The 15,026-nt window shown below is 63.4% G+C and overlaps 1 protein-coding gene across 1 annotated transcript in view; it reads right to left on the bottom strand.

The window, feature by feature from the left end:
* Positions 1-14,675, bottom strand: part of AK1 (adenylate kinase 1) — a 45,847-nt gene extending 31,172 nt beyond the window's left edge. The window contains exons 1-4 of the mRNA XM_075905170.2: positions 14,601-14,675; positions 1,762-1,948; positions 1,216-1,377; positions 338-510 (exon numbers count right to left, since the gene is read on the bottom strand). Coding sequence (XP_075761285.1) covers positions 338-510; positions 1,216-1,377; positions 1,762-1,948; positions 14,601-14,660 — 582 coding nt within the window. The 5' untranslated portion in view covers positions 14,661-14,675. The remainder of the gene's footprint in view (positions 1-337; positions 511-1,215; positions 1,378-1,761; positions 1,949-14,600) is intronic.
* Positions 14,676-15,026: the final 351 nt, after the last annotated feature.

Raw genomic sequence — 15,026 nt, 5'->3', positions numbered from 1 at the left:
GCCAAAACAGGCTTCCATATTGCCGCTATCTTGTGGACATCACCGGCTGTGCTCTGACTGGCCCACCACAGAGGTGGTGTGTCCCAGCGCCAGGAGCAGCCACTAACATGAACTCAGCCAAGTGGGAGGGCAGCAGAGAGAAAATATTTCCCTGGTGCCTCCCCAAGCGGACTGTGGGGCCATGAGACATCTGCCCCAGACCAGCAGGGCCCTGTGGACCAGGCAGAGGCAGGAGGAAGAGGACCGTGAATGCAGCAGGCACGGAGTCCTTCAGGCTGGATGTCTGCCCCGTGGGGCTGCACTGAAGGGGCGACAGGAAGCTCTGGCCATGACTCACCGGCGGGGCCAGCTCCCCATTGGCGATGATCTTGGCGATCAGCTCCCACTTCCTGTCACTGGTGGCACGATGGATCATCTGCTTGCGCAGGATTTCCCCCACGGAGACGCAGACGAAGCCAAAGTGGGAGGCGATCTTGGTGCTCTGTGTGCCCTTCCCACTGCCAGGGCCTCCTGCCAGGCGAGAGAGGACCCAAGAGGTGTTGTAGACATGCCTAAGCCCCCCAAAGGCTCGCGCTTTGCCCTGCTCCTTTCTCGTGTGTGCAGTAGCAGCAGGGAAGACACTCAAGGGGTAATTGCTGTGTCCTCAGAGCCTGAGAACATGGCTTCTACGCCTGGGTCCTCGGAAACTCATGGGATTGATCGCATACCTGTGTCTGTTGTCTGCCGCACGTGGGTTCACTCAGCAGCTAACAACCAGCACCTACAGAGGTGCCAGGGTCGATTCCCCTGCATGGGATTAGCCAGCTTCAGGTGTCTTCACTGAGTTTAAGGAGCCTCTGAAGGCAGCTGAGTTCCTGGCACCGAATACTAGGGCTGGTGTGAATCAGGCGGAAGCCAGTGGGGTTTCACTGGTGCACGTTCAGGGAGAAGCAGGCTTCAGGCATAGGAAGGAGGCCATTTGCCCCAAACATTAACTACAACCTATGCAAATGAGACAACGGCCGAAAACGTCCTCCACACTCATCAGGAATGGTAGGGAAATGGGGGAGAAGGCAGCTGCCCTTGGGGAAACCCACTGGGGATCACAGGATTTTTCTTCCTTTGTCTCCCATCTCTGTCTCCTCTGCCTCTCTTCTCCCCTCCTCCTCCCTCCACAGAGGGGTTCCCAAGCAGTGCAGCGCCTCCCACCACTGCAGGGAAGAGCACGTTTCTCACCGATCACAAAGACGATTTTGGGACGGGGTCTGCTGGGGTTGAACACATCATACTCCTGGATCAGGCCAGTGGACTCTGTCATGTCGGAGTCGCTCTCGATGGAGAACTGGCTCTGGATGGGCGGCAGGCACCCGTACCGGCCGTATGGCCCTGCAAGGGGGTCTGCAGGAGAAACCAGGGCGAGCATGAGTTGCATTGGACTGCACATGGCATACTCACCTGGCTGGCGAGACACTGAGGAGCTGACCTGGCACAGAGGGATACAGGTGTGAAACGCGTATGGGCCAGCTAAGCCAGGTGTGCAAGCAGGAGGGCAGCTGGTCAGTGTCTGGGCCTGTGCAGAGGAACACAGGTCTGTGCCAACACGTGGGCAACGTGCTCACACATGTGGACTTGGCTCTGTGGGCATTTGCATCTGCATTGTCTTTGTGCTGCTCACACGACCTCAGGCACCCGAGAACGTTAGCCCACCAGCAGTCCTGCCCCTGAGGTGAGGACTCTATGGCCCCCCCACCCTGAACAGATCCAGCCCAAGAAGCAGCTCACCAGTCCAGAAAATGGGCTTCTTCCCCTGCCTGCCATCGATGGGGGGTAAGAGCCGTCGCTCCTGGCCAATGAAAGTGTCCCATTGCACCTTCTCAGGACCACCCAGCTCCCGGACCTTCTGCAAGCACTGCTCCAGGTAGTCGATGGGGTCCTCAGGGCAGTAGTACATCAGGCCTGTTAGCATGCTCTGGGAAGGAAGCAGGAATGGGTCACGCCAGGTGGGGTGAGAGGGAGCAGGGAAAAGAGGGAGATTTGGGTGGGGAGAGGCTGCAGAGCAGGGGCTGGAGAGCAGCCAAGCAGTGGGGAAGTGCTGGCATCACCTCTGGCTGTTCCTGCGGGACACTCGTGCGCTAGGAGGAGTCGTGGAGGGGAGCCAGTTGCACTGGCAGGGGAGGTGCTTGGCCCTTGAGGAGCCCAGCAGGACACCACAGCCCAAATCCTTCCTGTGTTTCTGTGCAGAGACTCACGCTCTCATTACACTGGTGGGTGCCCGGTTTTATTCTGCCTGACACCTGGATCTTTTGCAGTGCAAGGAGAAGGGAGCGAGGCCTGGCAATGTTGCTCGTGTGTTATATTAACGAGCGACAGCTCGCTTACTTCCCCGGCAGGGTTTGCTAAGTGCCATGACGAGACGCTGCAAACACTGCAAACCACTCAAAGCAGCTAGAACAAAATAGGAGGGGGAGGGCACAAGAGCTCCTGCGAGGCCACTGAAACACACAGTCTGTGTCGGGATGCAGAAGGGGCTGCACCTGGCAGGATTAAAAACAACCGCAGGGGACGTCTGCCCCCAGCTCCTTTCCAAGCGGTTTCTTCTAAGCCATGCTGCATGAGAGAGCATAGGCCTGGGAGCAGTAAGTGCTCCAAGCCGTGTTGCCATGGGCCCCATCCGGAAGTGCCTTCTCCCACTGGATAATAACAAAGTGGGCAACCTCCAAGTGCTCTGCAAAGATTGTACAGATTTTAGGCCCAGAGGAGACGGCTCGATCGCCCTGTCTGGCCTCCTGTAGCTCACAGGCCAGAGAATCTCCTCCAGTGACCCTGAGCTATGCCCATAACATCTTCTGGAAAGGCCTCCAGTCTTGTCCTGGAAACCGCACCACTGGCCTGGGTAGGCTGTACCTGTGGTTAATCACCCTCACTATTAAACCAAACAGGCCTTATTTCTACTCTGGCCGTGTCGGCCTTCAGCCTCCAGTTCTCGCCCTGCCACTCTCCATGCATTCAAGTGCCCATGAATGCCTGAGATTTTCTCCCCACAGGTGTCCCTAGATGCAGGGAGCCAGGCTCAGAGAGAGGAAGGAACATGCCCAAGGCCATAGAGGACATCAGTGACAGAGCCAGGAAGGGCACACGGGCTCTGCCCTCCCTTCATCACTTTATACCCCTGCACAGAGAGCCCTGATGTGGGGGGAGGGGCATTGCACTTCTATTGGGCTTGCACTGAAGGGTTTATTTTACAAGGCCCCTCCTTGGTGCCCTGACACCTTTGCCAAGTCAGACTGAAATAGTCCCCGCCTTTTCCTGCCCTTCCCAAGTCCTCTCCCGACTTCTTCCCCTCCCCTTCACCGAGGCGGGAGAACCGTCTTTGAGCAGGAGTTTCTCCAACTGGGCAAGGACTGGGAGTAGGAAGAAGCAGTGAGATGCCCCAGTCACAGGTGTTGTGTGTGAACTCTGAGGCTATGGCTGCACTACCGGGCTATTTCAAAATAAGTTCATTTGAAATAATAACTCCTGAAATAACGATTTCAAAATAAAAAGCTTCTTCCTCTTCACAAGAAGGAGTCATTATTTCGAAACAACAGGCTTGGTAGTGTGGACGCTCGCCTTGTTATTTCGGAATAACTCCCCAGTGTAGACATGCCCTGAGGGAGCAACGAGTCAGCTATTCTTCCCACCTGATGTGTCAGGTGACTGCAGGATTGGGGTCCCTGAGCAGCTCACATGGCTTCATGGCTTTGCATGTAGAGGCAGCTCTAAGCAAGGCCAAATTCATGTTTCCCATGCCACGAGAATTCACCCTTCAGCCACCCAGCTCCTGAGCTCTGGGTGCCATATTGAATGGGATATCAAACAAAGGCCTCGCGCAGCGACAACTTCCCCTCCAAAAAACCAAGTCACTCCCAGTAGGGAGGGGACCAGACTGGGCCATTCCACTCACAGGCCTGGGTCACATTCTTTACTCCGTACTCGAGGGGGCAGCAGGCCTCTGACAGGAAACACTGCAGCCAGCCACCCACCCGAAGCCCAAGTGCCCATCACCTGCTTGACTGAACAAGGGCTGGCTTTGGAACCTGGGTGCCCTGCAGTGGTTAATTACCTGCATCCTGCTCCAGAAGCCTTTTAAATCTGCACTTGAAAGGGAATCCTCTGAACTGTCATTCATGCTAAAATTCGACACTCTACGCTTGGGTCTCAACAAAGACACTAACTATCTTACCCATTACAAAGATAGCTTCCTCAGTTATCACCTCTAATACCATTAGCTCACAGACATTTACATTCCTCTGCTTCCTCCCCTCCCCCGCCTCCCTCATCCCCCTTCTGTTCTGAAATGTGATTTGTCCTTTTCATATGTGTTCACTTTTTTTTAATTGTACCCTTTGGTATATATGGTTGTGACTATTTTCTTCCACTATTTGATCTGAGGAAGTGGGTCTGGCCCACGAAAGCTCATCATCTAATAAACCATCTTGTTAGTCTTTAAAGTGCTACATAGTCCTGTATTTTGTTTCAGCTACACCAGATTAACACGGCTACATTTCTATCACTATTTGACATAGTCCTGTATTTTGTTTCTGCAGTGGAGGGTGATAGGAGGCAGGGGGGTTCTTCCAGCCTGTTGTTCCACTAACAGTGTTAGCACTTTCCATACACACACAGCCAGGCCGCTCAGCGCTCAGGGTACGTCTACACTACAGCGCTAGTTCGAACTAACTTAGTTCGAATTAGTTAATTCGAACTAAGCTAGTTCGAACTAACGCATCTAGAACTAAAAACTAGTTCGAACTAGCGTTTTGCTAGTTCGAACTAGTAAGTCCACATTGAGTGGACTCTGAACAGGGCTTAATGATGGCCGGAAGCAGTGCCGGCAGGGCATAAAAGGAGGACTTAGAGCGTGGAGATACTGTCTCAGGCTAGCCGAGGGCTGCGCTTAAAGGGTCCCGACCCCCACCCCGGACACACAGTTCTAAGGGGTGCCCCGCTTGCAAAGAAGTTCTGGCTTGGAGTGCCCTGAGTGCCCACACTGGGCACATCACACCACTCGGCCATCAGCCCGGCTGCACTTGCCGCAGGCTGCCATCTGGGGAGAGGGAGTAATTGGGGGGCTGCAGGAGAGCTTCCACCCCCAGAAGCCCGCAGAGCCAGCCCAGTCCTCCCCATCGGGGGCTCGTGCCCCATTCCTCCCTCACCTTCTTCCACTTGCCCTTCCCTAGCCCCCCTTCTTATTGATGTACAAAATAAAGCTAATGTTTCTTCCAACATTGACTCTGTCTTTATTGAAAAAAACTGGGGGAGACTGGGAAAAGGAGGTGGGAGAGGGGAAGAGAAAGGCTGGGAGAGGGGAGGGCAACTAACATGATCAGGGGTTGGGAACAGGTCCCAGATGAAGAGAGGCTACAGAGACTGGGACTGTTCAGCTTAGAAAAGAGGAGACGGAGGGGGGACAGGATAGAGGTCTCTAAAAGCAGGGGTTGGGTGGAGAGGGTGCATTCAGAAAAGTTCTTCATGAGTTCCCATAAAGAAGGACTAGAGGACACCAAAGGAAAGGAATGGGTAGCAGGCTTGAAACTAGTAAGAGAAAGTTGTTCTTCTTCCCAAAGCAAATAGTTAACCTGTGGAACTCCTTGCTGCAGGAGGCTGTGAAGGCTAGAACTAGAACAGAGTTTAAAGGGAAGTGAGATCAAGTGATGGAGGTTGGGTCCATGGAGTCCTATTAGCCAGAGGGTAGGAGTGGTGTCCCTGCCCAAAGTTTGTGGAAGGCTGGAGAGGGATGGCACGAGACAAATGGCTTGGTCATTGTCTTCGGTCCATCCCCTCCAGGGTCCCTAGGGTTGGCCGCTGTTGGCAGAGAGGCTACTGGGCTAGATGGACCTTTGGTCTGACCCAGGACGGCCATTGTAAGCTCAGGGCTCAGGGTCGGGGGTCTCAGTGGACCCCCTTGATTTTCATGCACACCTGCTCCTGGGTGGCCAGGCTGGCAGCTCTCCTGCCCTAGACGGCCACTTTCCTGTGCCTAGTGCGGAGATCGTGGACGAGGTCCACGATGTCCGCACTAGCCCAGGAAGGTGCCCGCCTCTTGCGGTCCAGGGCAAGCTCCCGGGAGCCGCCAGCCTGGTCCCGGCAAGAGGGGGTGGGCTGGGAGGCATCGGGTGGGTGGCTCTGTGCCGTGCCAGGTGCAGGGTCTGCTAGCTGGGTGCTGGCAGGCTTGCACCTGGCACGGGCACCGTAGCCAGCCCGTGCCCCTTTAAGGGGTCCGGGGCCGGGAGGGGGGCATAGAGTTTCCCTGGTGTTGGCCAGAGTGGCCACCAGGGAAACCTGGGGAGGGCTAGCCTCCCACTAGTTCGAACTAAAGGGCTACACAGCCCTTAGTTCGAACTAGCTAGTTCGAACTAGGCGTTAGTCCTCGTAAAATGAGGTTTTCCTAGTTCGAACTAAGCGCTCCGCTAGTTCGATTCAAATTCGAACTAGCGGAGCGCTAGTGTAGCGCATAGGAAAGTTAGTTCGAACTAACGTCCGTTAGTTCGAACTAACTTTCTAGTGTAGACATACCCTCAGGAAAGGAAGAGCAGTCTCATGCAAAAAGCGCACATTGAACATGCACAGATTGTGATGCACACACACTTCTGCTGGCCTGACACTGTATCCAGCAGAAGGCAGCGCTGCCCAAAAACATTGCCAGAGAACAGAGAGATACACCCAAACGTATCACAGTATTAGTATAATGAGGAGCCCTGTGGCACTTCAAAGACTAAGGCTATGTCTACACTAGCTCGTTAGTTCGAGCTAGGTAGGCAAATGAGGACAACTGGAGTTCCAAATGAAGCCCAGGATTTAAATATCCCGGGCTTCATTTGCACCTTCCCGGGCGCCACCATTTTTAAATCCCCCTTAGTCTGAACTCCGTACCCATGGCTACACGCGGCACGGAGTAGGTAGTTTGAATTAGGATCTCTAAATCGAACTACCGGTACACCGCGTTCCACTAATTCAAAGATGCAGGGAGAGGGGATGTGAAGGGAGGGAGGCTGGTGGGGACAGGCGTGTGAGGGGAGGGAGGCTGGCAGGGAGAGGGGTTGTGAGGACAGGGAGGCAAATTTGAACTAACAGATCCAAACTAAAAAACTAGTTTGAATTAGCGTTTTGCTAATTCGAAATAGCATGTCCACATTAAGTGGACCCTGAACCGGTGTTAAGGATGGCCGGACGCAGTGCCGGCAGGGCATCAGATAAGGACTTAGAGCGTGGAGCTGCTGCCTCAGGCTAGCCGAGGGCTGTGCTTAAAGGGACCCAACCCCCACCTCGGACAGACAGTTCTCAGGGGTGCCCCACTTGCAAAGCAGTCCTGGCTTGGAGTGCCCGGAGTGCCCACACTGGGCACATCACAGCACTCCGCCATCAGACCGGCTGCACTTGCCGCAGGCTGCCATCTGGGGAGAGGAGGCAATTGGGGGGCTGCAGAAGAGCTCCCACCCCCAGAAGCCCACAGAGCCAGCCCAGTCCTCCCCATCGGGGGCTCGTACCCCATTCCTCCCTCACCTCCTTCCACTTACCCTTCCCTAGCCCTTCTTCTTGATGTACAAAATAAAGGACATGTGTGGTCAAAAATAGAATCTCTCTTTATTGAACAAAACTTGGGGAGACTGAGAAAAGGAGGTGGGAGAGGGGAAGAGAGAGGGTTGGAGAGGGGAGAGCAACTAAAATGATCAGAGGTTTGGAACAGGTCCCATATGAAGAGAGGCTAAAGAGACTGGGACTTTTCAGTTTAGAAAAGAGGAGACTGAGGGGGGATAGGATAGAGGTCTATAAAAGCATGAGTGGGGTGGAGAGGGTGCATCAAGAAAAGTTCTCCATTAGTTCCCATAATAGAAGGACTAGAGGACACCAAAGGAAAGGAACGGGCAGCAGGCTTCAAACTAGTAACAGAAAGTTGTTCTTCACAAAGCAAAGAGTCAACCTGTGGAACTCCTTGCTGCAGGAGGCTGTGAAGGCTACAACTAGAACAGAGTTTAAAGGGAAGTGAGATCAAGTGATGGAGGTTGGGTCCATGGAGTGTTATTAGCCAGGGAGTAGGAGTGGTGTCCCTGCCCAAAGTTTGTGGAAGGCTGGAGAGGGATGGCACGAGACAAATGGCTTGGTCACTGTCTTCGGTCCATCCCCTCCAGGGTCCCTAGGGTTGGCCGCTGTTGACAGACAGGCTACTGAGCTAGATGGACCTTTGGTCTGACCCAGTACGGCCATTGTAAGCTCAGGGCTCAGGGTCGGGAGTCTCAGTGGACCACCTTGATTTTCATGCAAACCTGCTCCCGGGTGGCCAGGCTGGCAGCTCTCCTGCCCAAGCCGGCCACTTTCCTGTGCCTAGTGCGGAGGTCGTGGATGAGGTTCACGATGTCCACACTAGACCAGGCGGGCGCCCGCCTCTTGCGGTCCCGGGCAAGCTCCCGGGAGCCGCCAGCCTGGTCCCGGGAAGAAGGGGAGGGCTGGGGGCCATCGGGTGGCTGGCTCGAGCCATGCCAGGTGCAGGGTCTGCTAGCTGGGTGCTGGCAGGCGTGCACCTGGCACGGGCACCGTAGCCTACCCGTGCCCCTTTAAGGGGTCCGGGGCCGGGAGGGGGGCAATAGAGTTTCCCTGGTGTTGGCCAGAGTGGCCACCAGGGAAAGCTGGGGAGGGCTAGCCTCCCACTAGTTCGAATTAAGGGGCTACACACCCCTTAATTCGAACTAGTAAGTTCGAACTAGGCTTAGTCCTCGTACAATGTTTACCTAGTTCGAACTAAGCGCTCCGCTAGTTCGAATTAAGTTCGAACTAGTGGAGCACTAGTGTATCGCCTATCAAAGTTAATTCGAACTAACGTCCATTAGTTCGAATTAACTTTGTAGTGTAGACATACCCGGAGTGTGGAGGGAGGGAGGCTGGTGGGGAGAGGGGGTGTGAGGGGAGGCAGGCTGGCGGGGACAAGGGGTGTGGAGGAAGGGAGGCTGGCGGAGAGAGGGTGTGTGAGGGGAGGCAGGCTGGCGGGGACAGGGGGTGTGAGGGGAGGCAGGCTGGCGAGGAGAGGGGATGTGGGGGGAGGCAGGCTGGTGAGGAGAGGGGGTGTGGGAGGAGGCAGGCTGGTGAGGAGAGGGGGTGTGAGGGGAGGCAGGCTGGCGGGGAGAGGGGGTGTGAGGGGAGGCAGGTCGGTGGGGACAGGGGGTGTGAGGGGAGGCAGGCTGGCGAGGAGAGGGGGTGTGGGAGGAGGCAGGCTGGCGGGGAGAGGGGGTGTGAGGGGAGGCAGGCTGGCGGGGAGAGGGGGTGTGAGGGGAGGCAGGCTGGCGGGGAGAGGGGGTGTGGGGGGAGGCAGGCTGGCGGGGAGAGGGGGTGTGGGGGGAGGCAGGCTGGCGGGGACAGGGGGTGTGAGGGGAGGCAGGCTGGCGAGGAGAGGGGGTGTGAGGGGAGGCAGGCTGGCGAGGAGAGGGGGTGTGAGGGGAGGCAGGCTGGCGGGGAGAGGGGGTGTGAGGGGAGGCAGGCTGGCGGGGAGAGGGGGTGTGAGGGGAGGCAGGTCGGTGGGGACAGAGGGTGTGAGGGGAGGCAGGCTGGCAGGGAGAGGGGGTGTGAGGGGAGGCAGGCTGGCGAGGAGAGGGGGTGTGAGGGGAGGCAGGCTGGCGGGGAGAGGGGGTGTGAGGGGAGGCAGGCTGGCGGGGAGAGGGGGTGTGAGGGGAGGCAGGCTGGCGAGGAGAGGGGGTGTGAGGGGAGGCAGGCTGGCGAGGAGAGGGGGTGTGAGGGGAGGCAGGCTGGCGGGGAGAGGGGGTGTGGGGGGAGGCAGGCTGGCGGGGACAGGGGGTGTGAGGGGAGGCAGGCTGGCGGGGAGAGGGGGTGTGAGGGGAGGCAGGCTGGCGGGGAGAGGGGGTGTGGGGGGAGGCAGGCTGGCGGGGAGAGGGGGTGTGGGGGGAGGCAGGCTGGCGGAGACAGGGGGTGTGAGGGGAGGCAGGCTGGCGGGGAGAGGGGGTGTGAGGGGAGGCAGGCTGGCGGGGAGAGGGGGCGTGGGGGGAGGCAGGCTGGCGGGGACAGGGGGTATGAGGGGAGGCAGGCTGGCGAGGAGAGGGGGTGTGAGGGGAGGCAGGCTGGCGGGGAGAGGGGGTGTGAGGGGAGGCAGGCTGGCGAGGAGAGGGGGTGTGAGGGGAGGCAGGCTGGCGAGGAGAGGGGGTGTGAGGGGAGGCAGGCTGGCGGGGAGAGGGGGTGTGGGGGGAGGCAGGCTGGCGGGGACAGGGGGTGTGAGGGGAGGCAGGCTGGCGGGGAGAGGGGGTATGGGGGGAGGCAGGCTGGCGGGGAGAGGGGTGTGGGGGGAGGCAGGCTGGCGGGGACAGGGGGTGTGAGGGGAGGCAGGCTGGCGGGGAGAGGGGTGTGGGGGGAGGCAGGCTGGCGGGGACAGGGGGTGTGAGGGGAGGCAGGCTGGCGGGGAGAGGGGGTGTGGGGGGAGGCAGGCTGGCGGGGAGAGGGGTGTGGGGGGAGGCAGGCTGGCGGGGACAGGGGGTGTGAGGGGAGGCAGGCTGGCGGGGAGAGGGGTGTGGGGGGAGGCAGGCTGGCGGGGACAGGGGGTGTGAGGGGAGGCAGGCTGGCGGGGACAGGGGGTGTGAGGGGAGGCAGGCTGGCGGGGAGAGGGGTGTGAGGGGAGGCAGGCTGGCGGGGAGAGGGGTTTGGGGTGAGGCAGGCTGGCGGGGAGAGGGGGTGTGGGGGGAGGCAGGCTGGCGGGGACAGGGGGTGTGAGGGGAGGCAGGCTGGCGGGGAGAGGGGGTGTGGGGGGAGGCAGGCTGGCGGGGAGAGGGGTGTGGGGGGAGGCAGGCTGGCGGGGACAGGGGGTGTGAGGGGAGGCAGGCTGGCGTGGAGAGGGGTGTGGGGGGAGGCAGGCTGGCGGGGACCGGGGGTGTGAGGGGAGGCAGGCTGGCGGGGACAGGGGGTGTGAGGGGAGGCAGGCTGGCGGGGAGAGGGGTGTGAGGGGAGGCAGGCTGGCGGGGAGAGGGGGTGTGGGGGGAGGCAGGCTGGCGGGGAGAGGGGTGTGGGGGGAGGCAGGCTGGCGGGGACAGGGGGTGTGAGGGGAGGCAGGCTGGCGGGGAGAGGGGTGTGGGGGGAGGCAGGCTGGCGGGGACAGGGGGTGTGAGGGGAGGCAGGCTGGCGGGGAGAGGGGTGTGGGGGGAGGCAGGCTGGCGGGGAGAGGGGGTGTGGGGGGAGGCAGGCTGGCGGGGAGAGGGGGTGTGAGGGGAGGCAGGCTGGCGGGGAGAGGGGGTGTGGGGGGAGGCAGGCTGGCGGGGAGAGGGGTGTGAGGGGAGGCAGGCTGGCGGGGAGAGGGGGTGTGAGGGGAGGCAGGCTGGCGGGGAGAGGGGGTGTGAGGGGAGGCAGGCTGGCGGGGAGAGGGGGTGTGAGGGGAGGCAGGCTGGCGGGGAGAGGGGGTGTGGGGGGAGGCAGGCTGGCGGGGAGAGGGGGTGTGGGGGGAGGCAGGCTGGCAGGGAGAGGGGGTGTGAGGGGAGGCAGGCTGGCGGGGAGAGGGGGTGTGGGGGGAGGCAGGCTGGCGGGGAGAGGGGGTGTGGGGGGAGGCAGGCTGGCGGGGAGAGGGGGTGTGGGGGGAGGCAGGCTGGCGGGGAGAGGGGGTGTGGGGGGAGGCAGGCTGGCGGGGAGAGGGGGTGTGGGGGGAGGCAGGCTGGCGGGGAGAGGGGGTGTGAGGGGAGGCAGGCTGGCGGGGAGAGGGGTGTGGGGGGAGGCAGGCTGGCGGGGAGAGGGGGTGTGAGGGGAGGCAGGCTGGCGGGGAGAGGGGGTGTGAGGGGAGGCAGGCTGGCGGGGACAGGGGGTGTGAGGGGAGGCAGGCTGGCGGGGACAGGGGGTGTGGGGGGAGGCAGGCTGGCGGGGAGAGGGGTGTGGGGGGAGGCAGGCTGGCGGGGAGAGGGGGTGTGGGAGGAGGCAGGCTGGCGGGGAGAGGGGTGTGGGGGGAGGCAGGCTGGCGGGGAGAGGGGGTGTGGGGGGAGGCAGGCTGGCGGGGAGAGGGGTGTGGGGGGAGGCAGGCTGGCGGGGAGAGGGGGTGTGGGGGGAGGCAGGCTGGCGGGGAGAGGGGTGTGGGGGGAGGCAGGCTGGCGGGGACAGGGGGTGTGGGGGGAGGCAGGCTGGCGGGGAGAGGGGTGTGAGGGGAGGCAGGCTGGCGGGGAGAGGGGGTGTGGGGGGAGGCAGGCTGGCGGGGAGAGGGGGTGTGAGGGGAGGCAGGGTGGCGGGGAGAGGGGGTGTGGGGGGAGGCAGGCTGGCGGGGAGAGGGGTGTGGGGGGAGGCAGGCTGGCGGGGAGAGGGGTGTGGGGGGAGGCAGGCTGGCGGGGAGAGGGGTGTGGGGGGAGGCAGGCTGGCGGGGAGAGGGGGTGTGAGGGGAGGCAGGCTGGCGGGGAGAGGGGGTGTGAGGGGAGGCAGGATGGCGGGGAGAGGGGTGTGAGGGGAGGCAGGCTGGCGGGGAGAGGGGGTGTGGGGGGAGGCAGGCTGGCGGGGAGAGGGGGTGTGAGGGGAGGCAGGCTGGCGGGGAGAGGGGGTGTGGGGGGAGGCAGGCTGGCGGGGAGAGGGGGTGTGAGGGGAGGCAGGCTGGCGGGGAGAGGGGTGTGGGGGGAGGCAGGCTGGCGGGGAGAGGGGGTGTGGGGGGAGGCAGGCTGGCGGGGAGAGGGGGTGTGGGGGGAGGCAGGCTGGCGGGGAGAGGGGTGTGGGGGGAGGCAGGCTGGCGGGGAGAGGGGGTGTGGGGGGAGGCAGGCTGGCGGGGAGAGGGGTGTGAGGGGAGGCAGGCTGGCGGGGAGAGGGGGTGTGGGGGGAGGCAGGCTGGCGGGGAGAGGGGTGTGGGGGGAGGCAGGCTGGCGGGGAGAGGGGGTGTGGGGGGAGGCAGGCTGGCGGGGAGAGGGGGTGTGAGGGGAGGCAGGCTGGCGGGGAGAGGGGGTGTGGGGGGAGGCAGGCTGGCGGGGAGAGGGGGTGTGGGGGGAGGCAGGCTGGCGGGGAGAGGGGGTGTGGGGGGAGGCAGGCTGGCGGGGAGAGGGGTGTGGGGGGAGGCAGGCTGGCGGGGAGAGGGGGTGTGGGGGGAGGCAGGCTGGCGGGGAGAGGGGTGTGAGGGGAGGCAGGCTGGCGGGGAGAGGGGGTGTGAGGGGAGGCAGGCTGGCGGGGAGAGGGGGTGTGGGGGGAGGCAGGCTGGCGGGGAGAGGGGTGTGAGGGGAGGCAGGCTGGCGGGGAGAGGGGGTGTGGGGGGAGGCAGGCTGGCGGGGAGAGGGGGTGTGGGGGGAGGCAGGCTGGCGGGGAGAGGGGTGTGGGGGGAGGCAGGCTGGTGGGGAGAGGGGTGTGGGGGGAGGCAGGCTGGCGGGGAGAGGGGTGTGAGGGGAGGCAGGCTGGCGGGGAGAGGGGGTGTGGGGGGAGGCAGGCTGGCGGGGAGAGGGGGTGTGGGGGGAGGCAGGCTGGCGGGGAGAGGGGGTGTGGGGGGAGGCAGGCTGGCGGGGAGAGGGGTGTGGGGGGAGGCAGGCTGGCGGGGAGAGGGGGTGTGGGGGGAGGCAGGCTGGCGGGGAGAGGGGGTGTGGGGGGAGGCAGGCTGGCGGGGAGAGGGGTGTGGGGGGAGGCAGGCTGGCGGGGAGAGGGGGTGTGGGGGGAGGCAGGCTGGCGGGGAGAGGGGTGTGAGGGGAGGCAGGCTGGCGGGGAGAGGGGTGTGGGGGGAGGCAGGCTGGCGGGGAGAGGGGTGTGGGGGGAGGCAGGCTGGCGGGGAGAGGGGTGTGGGGGGAGGCAGGCTGGCGGGGAGAGGGGGTGTGGGGGGAGGCAGGCTGGCGGGGAGAGGGGGTGTGGGGGGAGGCAGGCTGGCGGGGAGAGGGGGTGTGGGGGGAGGCAGGCTGGCGGGGAGAGGGGGTGTGGGGGGAGGCAGGCTGGCGGGGAGAGGGGGTGTGGGGGGAGGCAGGCTGGTGGGGAGAGGGGGTGTGGGGGGAGGCAGGCTGGCGGGGAGAGGGGTGTGAGGGGAGGCAGGCTGGTGGGGAGAGGGGGTGTGAGGGGAGGCAGGCTGGCGGGGAGAGGGGGTGTGGGAGGAGGCAGGCTGGCGGGGAGAGGGGTGTGAGGGGAGGCAGGCTGGCGGGGACAGGGGTGTGGGGGGAGGCAGGCTGGCGGGGAGAGGGGGTGTGAGGGGAGGCAGGCTGGCGGGGAGAGGGGGTGTGGGAGGAGGCAGGCTGGCGGGGAGAGGGGTGTGAGGGGAGGCAGGCTGGCGGGGACAGGGGTGTGGGGGGAGGCAGGCTGGCGGGGAGAGGGGGTGTGGGGGGAGGCAGGCTGGCGGGGAGAGGGATGTGGGGGGAGGCAGGCTGGCGGGGAGAGGGGGTGTGGGGGGAGGCAGGCTGGCGGGGAGAGGGGTGTGGGGGGAGGCAGGCTGGCGGGGAGAGGGGTGTGGGGGGAGGCAGGCTGGCGGGGAGAGGGGGTTGAGGCGTACGGGGTATAGCGCCTGGAGAGTTGATGCCCGAGATGGGAGCGGGTTGGGGTGCCCGGGGCCCCCTGTGCAGAGGGGACTGGAGATGCACCGGGAACCCCCTCTCCTGGGTCCTCCCTGCGGGGCGCAGTCCCCCACTCGGGGCCCCCGGCCCGCCCCGCCCCGCCCCGGCCCCGCGCCTCACCTCGAAGAGCTGCGGGATCTCCCTCTGCGAGAGATAGTCCTTCGTCTCCTGCGCGTTCATGCTGCAGCCCGCAGCGCTGGCCGGGCCGGGCAGGCTCCTCCCGCTGGCTGGGGCAGGAGGAGCCGGGTCCTCCCTCCTCTCCGGCGCTTGTGGCTGCGCAGCCCCCTGCCCTGCCGGGGGAGAGGGTCGGGAGTCCGGGCTGCAGGGAGGCTCTCGGAGGAGCGGGGCTGGGGGCTGCAGGCTTCGGGTCCGGAGCTCTAGGATCTTGGGGCTCTGTGGCTGGGGGCTGCTGGATTGGGGTGGGGGTGGGGAGAGGTGCAGGCTGATGGGTCCCAGGCAGACGGATTGGGGTGGGGGTGGGGTGAGGTGCAGGCTGATGGATTGGGGTGGGGGTGGGGTGAGGTGCAAGCTGTGGGGTCCAGGGCT

Source organism: Pelodiscus sinensis, chromosome 23 (assembly GCF_052426305.1).
Source record: "Pelodiscus sinensis isolate ZL-2025 chromosome 23, ASM5242630v1, whole genome shotgun sequence".
In the NCBI taxonomy this organism is placed as follows: domain Eukaryota; kingdom Metazoa; phylum Chordata; order Testudines; family Trionychidae; genus Pelodiscus; species Pelodiscus sinensis.
Note: the sequence above shows the minus strand (reverse complement) of the source record. Positions and strands in the feature narration are given on the sequence as shown.